The 9,741-nt window shown below is 42.4% G+C and overlaps 1 protein-coding gene and 1 long non-coding RNA gene across 2 annotated transcripts; both read right to left on the bottom strand.

Annotated features, from left to right (window-relative positions):
- Positions 1-455: 455 nt before the first annotated feature.
- Positions 456-1,462, bottom strand: LOC308098241 (uncharacterized protein). The gene is made up of 3 exons (XM_080446523.1): positions 1,404-1,462; positions 1,046-1,205; positions 456-658 (listed from the first exon to the last, which is right to left on the bottom strand). The coding sequence occupies exons 1-3, from the start codon at positions 1,443-1,445 to the stop codon at positions 486-488; spliced, it is 375 nt and encodes a 124-aa protein (XP_080302649.1). The 5' UTR covers positions 1,446-1,462; the 3' UTR covers positions 456-485.
- Positions 1,463-1,676: 214 nt separating this feature from the next.
- On the bottom strand, positions 1,677-4,330 carry LOC308098252. Its single transcript, XR_013934279.1, has 5 exons — positions 4,216-4,330; positions 3,820-3,916; positions 2,708-2,862; positions 2,029-2,153; positions 1,677-1,806 (listed from the first exon to the last, which is right to left on the bottom strand). It is a non-coding gene; the product is annotated as an uncharacterized lncRNA (long non-coding RNA).
- Between the last annotated feature and the right edge of the window lie 5,411 nt (positions 4,331-9,741).

The following is a 9,741-nucleotide window of genomic DNA, read 5'->3' on the forward strand; positions in this document are numbered from 1 at the left end:
CAAAAGCTTTCAGAAATTGTGAAAAATTATAATAATTTAAAAAATATATATAAATGAAAATAAAGTGTAGACAGTATTATTGGGCCAATATATCTTCAACTCTCGTAAACAATCCCTTTAACTCTCGTAAATTATCATTAAGATAGAACTCTTGTAAACAATCATTTGTAATGATGTAAAAATGACAAATAAGAGTGCAAACTCTAAAGTAACAACTTAAATGTTCTGGACACAAACTAATGAGGAACCCATATCTCTTAACTCAACTTCAACAAAAGGAGGGTTCTTCTCATGAGGTAGTTAATTATTCCAGCAGAGGGCCATTTCAGCCAACAAATCCTGAATGATAAACACACCACAAACTCTGTGTGTGTGTCTGCGTGTGTGTGTGTGTGTGTGTGTGTGTGTGTGTGTGTGTGTGTGTGTGTGTGTGTGTGTGTGTGTGTGTGTGTGTGTGTGTGTGTGTGTGTGTGTGTGTGTGGGGCCTATTGGGCCTGTTCCTGATTTTCCTGTGTGTTCACTGTGTTTTCGAGGGATCTCCTAGCTCGTAGGGTCCGGTTTCCACCACGGTCTCGAGCTCCGGTGAACCATTTGGACACGGCCAACTCTGCATCCTTCTGGTTTATATGCTGCGTGACGGCGTTCTTCTTTATTGCCCCTAAAAATAAATGACAAGAAGCCAACTTAGTAATGCTGGCTTGATTTTTACATTATGAAACCTTATAAGACAGACTTTTCAAAAGTTTTATATCGCTGAGAAATGTGTATGCTTTTTAAAAACAACCGAGTCAAATCTGAGAACAGTTCAAGCTATTCACACGGCCAAGTGCTACAGGAAAAATGCAGGATTATGTATAGAACCTGACAGCTAAGGTGGCTAAGATGTTCTGATGCATTATTGAGGATTCTTTGCTGAACAGAAAAAGAAAACGGAACAATAATTTTAAATGTCTTGAGCTATGGTGGCAATTTAGTTTTCATGTAGAACAACAAAGTTCAGGTGGCACCATCATATGTTATGGCAATAACACAAAATCTAATTTACCATATAGAACCTCAAAAAGTGCCAGTCCTCGGAACTCCTTCTTGCCACTGCGTCCGAAAAGGTTATACTCGAGTGCCAGCGTATTGGTCAGGAGGAACCCCATCATCCTCCTGACACAACGGTCCACGGAAGTCCCCCCAATGTCTGCAACCATGGCAACCTGAGTATGATAAAAGTCACAGGAAGGAAATTCTGTATTAAGTGAACAGCTAAGATGTCAATGCCCGTTGTGTGCATGCACTCAAAGGGCAGGTTAACAGACTACCAATGTGATTAGAAATACAAGCACATTTTGAAGTGAATAAGAGATTTAGAAAATACAAGTACATTTTTAAGTGAATAAGAGATTTGAACTTACAACTGCAGACTTAAAGTCAGGGTCACCCAGCTTTAAGTTCATGGACTCGAGATCTGCCACCGTGTCCAGCGGGAGGGAACACAGCTCCTTCAGGCAGCTCCAGCGCTGGCAGAGATTGTTTCTCCTTCAGCAGTATGTTCATTATCTGCCCATGGACCTTCTGAGTGCTCTTTACTTGCTCTAGGAGTCTCACGAGCTGGGTGAACATGTGTTCTTCCATGCCTGGTGCTCGTGGTGCTGGACTCGGGCTGCTCATCGGGGTTCCAGCTATGGGTCGCCTTATTGGGGTTCCGGCTGTGGGTTGACTAGGGGTTCCAGTGGGGTGGCTCATTGGGGTTCTAGCTGTGGGTCGACTCATAGGGGTTCCAGTGCGGTGGCTCATCTGGGTCCCAGTGGGGCGGCTCTGTGTCACAGTTAATAATAATAAACTTAATTTGTAAAGCACCTTTCATGACATGAAATGCAGCTCAAGGTGCTTACTATTACAGTAAAGTAAAACTAATTTAACGATAAAGCAAAAAAAGGTAAGCAAAAGCATAAAACCACATTTAAAAATCAACCAAAAGCCAGAGTGAAGAAATAGGTCTTCAGCTTAGGTGTAATGGGAGTTTATTGGGGAGCTCACGTTTGTGGGTTCAGTGGGGCGGCTGATCAGGTTTGCAGTTGGGCGGCTTGCTCTTGGTCTTCCAACTGGGGTGTCCACACTCGGGATTCCAACGGGACTGGGGGTTCTTCTGGGACTCGGGGTTCCTAAACATAAAGTAACATTTCAAGATGTTAAATTCTCTGTATATTTTATAAAAAATAACAAAATCTAATTCCATACTTTACATCAGAGGTCTTCAACAGGGGGTCCGGGACCCCTAGGGGGTCCTCAGAGTTACTACAGGGGGTCCGCCAAATCTTTGTGTGATTTTTACATTAACCACTTCACCCAAGCATCCCTATTCTGAGAAGAACTTTAGCCAAAAATAGCAGATCTACAAGCACACAACGCCGTTGTGCGCTTGTAGATCTGCTATTTTCTGCAAAGTGGTTTGGTGTAGGGGGAAAAAAGAGCAGACTAAGTACAGAGTGAAAGGTCAGGTTTACTAAGTATTGTTTAAGTGCATGGTTAAATGTCTGGAAATACACATTAACATGAATCCAACATGATAGTGCTGTGAAACAAGTCTATGCAGCTGCCGATTAAATCTATGAAAAAATAAATATTTACACAATATATAATGGGGGTCCCTGCTTTATCTCGCTCTCAGCTAAGGGGTCCTTGGCCTGAAAACGTTGAAGACCCCTGCTTTACATACTTGTCTGAGAAGAGGGAGATACACCGGGGCTGCTGCTGGGACTGCAGCTCACTTTCTTGGACAGTGCACGGGGAGGTGTAGGTGGTAGTTGGTCATCATCGAAAGCTTCCGATTCCTCCTCACTCGTAAGGGCCTCCCTCTGTTTTGGCGTTGGCCTACATTCAGTTAAAAACATACATTTTAGCAAACATAAAAAAGTAACTTTAAGCAGTAGTTCTCAAAATGGAGTCCGGGGACCCCCATGGGTCCTTGAGGGGGTTCCAGAGCATTCCCAGCAAAATGTATTAAAAAAGTACAGGCAAGAGGGACAAATCAGTTTAACCATGCATACATCAACCATTTGAAAATTGCTGATCTACATGCTCACAACACGTCGCAATGCAAGGCGTGGTGAGCTTGTAGATCGGTTATCTTCATTTCTTTTGTAACGATGAAACAGGGCATTCATTTACGAAAAAACTAAAAGTTTAATTATGGAGATACAAGGTTTCTGCCCAACGGCAACAATATCATGAATAACAGTGATCAAAGCTACAGAAACAACACATTAAATAATGAGTTGATATTTAATTTATACAATCATGCTGTTTGTTGTGCATGGTGAGGGCTTGCATGTCAAACAGCTCATATATGAGAAATATAGCATGACATGACATGGAGGAGCGAGCGAGCAGGAGTGTGAGGAATTGGAATGTGGTCGTCAGTCTAACCTGCTTGCTTCCTCCGGACTCGCATCTAATCTTCACCTCCTGGCTCGGAGGTGGGACTAATGCGTCTAATAATTATAATGGGTTAGATACAGGGGGAAATTCCAGGTTTCAGGGGTCCTCAGATAAATCCCCAGATAAATGAAGGCTAGTTAGGAACCAAATGGACCCTTATGTTGCTGTAACTCTCAGGGTTTATGGTGGTCCGTGGTCTAATGCAGGGGTTCTCAAAGTGGGGTCCGGGAGGGCCCTATATTCATCAGCTATTTAAAAAAAGAAAAACCTTGACATAACACCACAAGTCCTTGGCACAAAATCTTTTCAGATGGGGTTCCGTGGCCAAATACACACCTTGACAAGAAAACATTTTAGAACCATTGCCTAACAACAGCTATTTTTAGTTACCTCCTCTGTCGCCTTCGGGATGCATCATCACCATCAGTCGCTATGTCCGATGACGTCTCTCCCAGCTGGAGCTTCTCACGAGCCACTGCGTATGTCTCTTCAGGAAGAACACAAAAACAGGGCAAGGGGACATTAAAGCAATTTTTCAAAGTTAAAGCAATATGATGCCAAAGTTAAACCTTTGAATGGCACAGGCTATCATAAGCCTATCATTGCCTACTTGCACATACATTGTAACACTCCTTGTAAAAGCTTAAGCTACTGGTGGCAAACTTGTTTTCAATGTGGAATAAAAAAGTTCATGAGCCATATTAAGAGAACGGCAAAGATATCAATGCTCTGATCCTAACATGGTTAGAAAATACAAGCACATCTTAAAGTGAATATGAGATGTACAACTCCAGACACGAATACAGCTTGTCATTTGTGGACTGGACATCTTCATCTACAATTTACTTAGACAAAGAGAGAAGAATTACCCAAAAGAAAAAAACACACACACACACACACACACAGTATTGCTTTATTTGAATCCACAAAATAATATTAACTTATAACAAAGTTAGCAGTTGTGCAATTAGCAAGTGTACCTAGCGCATGTCTGGTGGTAATTAAAACAATATTCGAGAATTTGTTAGTTAACTCACCTTTATAGCCTTGGGGGTGGTAATGGTGATTGACAGCGTCTAAAAAAAGGACAATCAAAACATTAAAAAAAAGCTTGTATGGAATTTATCAAGACTGTGTATATGTTTCAATGTTTAGAGTAGCAGAAGCTAGAAGTTTAAATATATTTCAGTCTTTAATACGTTACAGTATGTCATGGCACAATAGCCAACTCTTAAGAGATGGCTAATAAAATAATCACAAATGTATGAAAAGGCTCTTGTTGACAGAGGGACAACGGACATACCATTCCTTGCTTGTCCAGCGTGGTTCCCACCTGAAATGGATTCAAATAACCCTATTTAGTCACTGCAAAATACCAGTTCTCATGCCAAAATTAACAGCAAAATAGTGAGACACTGAATAAGCTAGTACTCATATATGCACTCAACTTTACATTTCCACCCATTTAACTAACATTTCCAGTCAGGGTGAGGTCTCCAGTAAGGCAGGACTAGTAATTCAACCACCACCTATTGAAACAGACAGGAGACAAAACTAGAAAAGGAGCTCCTCAGGGCACAGGTCTCCACCAGGTCAGGTAGATTATTGTGGGCCAGCAATGTTCGGAATTCGCCAATCAGGATGGAATATGAAAAATCTGACGGAACCGTCTTGATCACTTGACTATAGATATATGTACTGGAAGAAATTTGTAGGAGTGATGTAAAAAAAGGTTTTGCAAAATTCGACCTCCTGATGGCGCTATAATAGGGCAATGTTAAAAGGGTGGCATTTGTTCCTCAACGTAGCGCGAATGTGCGTGCAACGTTTCACCGCAATCGGACGCTGCGTGTATGAAGGCTTAATATCAAAATACTTGTTTTACATAAGTCAAATGTGAAAAATGCAGGGCAAAGGATTTTCCTTTAGGGAGTGCGCATACAAAGTTGTACACAGGTATTATAGGCAAAAACACAAATTGGCCTGTTATAGCGCCACCATGAGGCTAATTTGAAAAATTGCAAGTGGCATTTCTTCCTCGGCCTAGTGGGAATGTGCGTGCACAATTTCACGGAAATTGCACGCTCTGTTCATGATTTGAGGCTTTTTGTTCAAAACGGAGCAGCACGCCTGCATACTTTGGAAGCCAATTTTAGCTGATCAGGATGGAATATGAAAAATCTGAAAGACCCGTTTTGTTTAATGACTTTAGAGATACTATGTACCGATTTGTGTGATGTTTGGACAAAATCTGTACTGTCAAAAAGTGTGTTTTGCACAAATCGGCCTCCTGGTGGCGCTATAAAAGGCCCATGTGAAAGATTTGGGGCAGAGGTTCTGCTCCGGCATCCAGGGAGAGTGTGTGCACAGTTTCGCTGTGGACAGGGTGCAAAACATACTATCTCGCCATGCCTTTTGGCCTGGCGGAGACAATAAGAGTGGCTGAGAGCATCACATACAGTAGCTATATCTAGCCTATTAGTCTACTTGTTGACTACAACACTGCCAAGTAGCTTCCACAAAAGCCTAAAATGTGAGAACACAAAACACTATGAATGCTATAACACAGACAAAGCACATTTACAATGCATGTGCTTACTGTGGTTCCCTTCTTAAAGCATTTACCATGCTTTAACACCCAGACATGGGTGCCCACTTAGCCCATATGGGACCCAGAAAAGGGTGACCAGTTCTAACCCATGCCCACTTAGCCCACACATAACCCTTATGGGACCCAGACATGGGTGACCAGTTATAACCCATGCCCACTTAGCCCATATAAAGCCCATATGAGACCGAGTACAGGGTGACCAGTTCTAACCCAAGCCCAATTAGCCCATATATAGCCCATATGGAACCCACTTTTGTGATACCAGTTCTAACCCATGCCCACAGGCCATATACATTATTAAAAAATATCTTCAGCAGTAATAGACTACTGTAGATTAACATTGAGATCCAGATACACACATACTGTATAGCTCATAACACAAATACACAATCCAAACTACTACTTAGACCAACAGGCTAAAAATCTAAAGGCTTACTGAGCTCACCAATAAATTACAATGAGAGCAGAGTTCAGTTAGCATGAAATAAAAAGGCATCACTCAAAAGGCTTACAAAAAGGCTATAATTTTGCCAGCCCTGAAACATGACAATACTTCAACATGGTGTCACTGTCTCCATTTAGCCCATACATCTACCTAAACGTTCAGATTTCAAATATAAAGTGCTTACCTCATGGCCACCATCCCCCATCCATTAGCCAAAAATAGCCGATCTACAAGCTCACTTTGTAAGCTTGTAAATCGGCTATTATTTGATTTATTTTCTAGTGGTTTAATTCAACAGCTTTAACAGCTAATTTCAGTTAATGAAGCAAAATGCACGGTAGATAACAGACTAGAAGGTATGAATTGCAAATTTAACAAGGTACAAACATATGCTGGCCACAAAGTGGAGGGAAAAATATATAGCCTAGCCTAGCAAGCCTACTTACTTCACTGCTCCACCCTCCCTTGGAGTATATCCAGGGATGAGCTGTAGGGGGTGCTATGGGGGGTCGGCGACCCCTTAGTTCTGGCGCTGGCTGGGGGGCTGGGAGCTCCACATGCACGCGCGAGCACGCACCGTCAGCTGCTGTCTTAACACCTTAAAGTTTAAACAATAGCCTCTCAAGGTTCGCGCCGTCAGCGGCGAGGCGTTCTCAATAGCGTCTACCTGGCTGCTTTGCATAACATTAGGCTACTCGAAAAAAGCCATGGACTTGAATTGAATGTGTACATTCCTCTCACAATGAGAGACAACAGTCTCTGCACTGCGGAGTGTGAAGGGGATCGCTTAGAAGAGGACCCAGTTCTCTGAGACCAGACAAAGACAAGTTGTCTGATTATTTTAACTACTTATGTGTGGGTGAGTCTATGTAAAGGGCTTTTATATAAAACTAAAAGGAAAATAAAATAATTAATTAATTGAAACAAAAATAAAAACAACAAATTAACAATGCAACTAAATAATAAGATATAATTACATTAAAAATCACATGTTGAATACAGTATTTCAACTAGCACTGAGCTGATTGGCTATATGCACATGCGTGCACGTGCGCGTGCAAGTGACGTGAGAAAATATAGCCCCCCTAGTTCAAAAATCCACAGCTCATCACTGAGTATATCAATCCAAGAAATAGATCGGGAACTACTTCTTTATTTGTCCAACAACCTTTCATTGATTTTATTTCGGTTTGTTTCATCCAAACATTCTTTCCAGCCGAGAGAGGAGCGTGTATGTCGGTTATTCCACCGTGGTTTGAAAATCCAGCCAGGAACGACGTCAGTTGCAGCAATGGCCAGCGTTGCCACATTTTGCGATAGAAATAAGCAGCCCGGTCTATGAAAATAAGTGTAACTGTGATAGAAAATAAGTGTGTATTGGCCATAGAGTTAAAAATAAGGTATTGGCCTATAGTCATGTGGCGACTATAGGTCACATGACCTATACATATACATATCTAAAATAGCCGATCTACAAGCTCACTATGCATCTTCAAACAAGCCCAAAGTCGCTTATAATAAGCAGACATGGCAACACTAGTCGTGGGATTATGACAAATGGCTGCAATGCATTCTGGGACTTGAAGTTTACTTTGAAAGCGTTGTCTGTGTGTTTGTTTTTGAATAATATTGTAATTGAATAGCTGCAGGTAGGAACCAACAATCTGACACAGAGGCAGTTATACTTATTATAGGCAAGAAAAGTATTAAAGTGTTTAGGTTTTAGGTTTATATCATGTTTAATTCTGTTCTGTCACATCTGTTATTTTTCATTAATTGATATTTAAACACTTTAGATTTGTTTTAAATGTAAAGTGCAATATAAATAAAATGTATTATTATTATTATACCTTTATCACAAAATGGTTGACCCCCCCCCCCCCCCATCAATCAGTAAATACAGGGTGTATTTGGCACTTTAGCTCTAGCCTCTAGATTAAATGTAAGCTATAAATAGACAGACTGCTACAGGCTATGGGGTCCATAGCCTAATGGGGTCTTCAACGTTTTTTGCGCCAAGGACCCCTTAGCTGAGAGAGAGATGAAGGACCCCCACTACATGTATATTGTATAAAATTGTGTTGCAGATGAAACCTTTTAATTTATTATTTTTTTAGCTTGTAGATCTGGGCAAATTGGGTGGATGTTTCCCTCATAATAGTGAAGCTAGGGCTCAAGTGGTTAAGAAAAAAAAAGGTTCCTATAACACAAAGATTTGGCGGCCCCCTATAGCAACTTGAGGACCCCCCCATCAAAGACCCATGGCCTAGTTCTTGGATCTGTTGAGACTCAGCCACAGATGATGCCATACGTAAACACTAACGCGCACATTGTTATACGCTTCATGCCACCCCCCCCCCCCCCCCGACCCCCTCACTCACACACACACACACACACACACACACACACACACACACACACACACACACACACACACACACACACACCCCACACACACACACACACACACACACACACACACACACACACACACACACACACACACACACACACACACACACACACACACACACTGTGAGATGGTCCTGTTAGAGACAGCCTTGTTTAGAGATGGTCCGGTGGTGTGTCATTTGGTCCATAATTCCTTAACTGTCTACTGTATGACATTCCTGCATGCTGTGCCTCCCACCTAGCCTGGTAAACCCCCCTCCCTCCGGAAATCTCATTTGCATTTGGTTTCAGGAAGGAGGGTCTGGGATTGCTCACAGAGTAAAGCTGCCCGAACCACTGCGCATACGAACCAATCAGCGGCTGCTAGGGGCGGGATCATCCAATCACCTGCCTAGTAGCTTGAAAAAATGAAACTCCGTCTGTCATCGATTCTGCGCCCGGAGTCTCAGATGCAAGTACGCTGTGAAACAAAATGTGTGTCGCAAGCTTCTTCCATTTGACGGAGTGAGGTTACCTCCCACCTGCCCTGAAGTGTTTGAAAAGAGTTTGGATCAGTCAGATGCACTAGGGAGGAAGACATCCAACTAGATGGGAGACAGGTTGTCATCAGACATACAGGCAGGTAGATACACAATCCCAGACATGGGTGACCAGTCCTAACCCATGCCCAATGCCGGGCCCACATGGTCTGCATATGGGCTAACTGGAAGTGGGATGGAAGTGGGCAAGCCCATGTGGTTCCCACATGGTCTGCATATGGGCTAACTGGAAGTGGGATGGAAGTGGGCAAGCCCATGTGGTTCCCACATGGTCTGCATATGGGCTAACTGGGAGTGGGATGGAA

The sequence above is a fragment of the Gymnoscopelus braueri genome, assembly GCF_963280865.1.
Source record: "Gymnoscopelus braueri genome assembly, chromosome: 13".
In the NCBI taxonomy this organism is placed as follows: Eukaryota; Metazoa; Chordata; class Actinopteri; order Myctophiformes; family Myctophidae; genus Gymnoscopelus; species Gymnoscopelus braueri.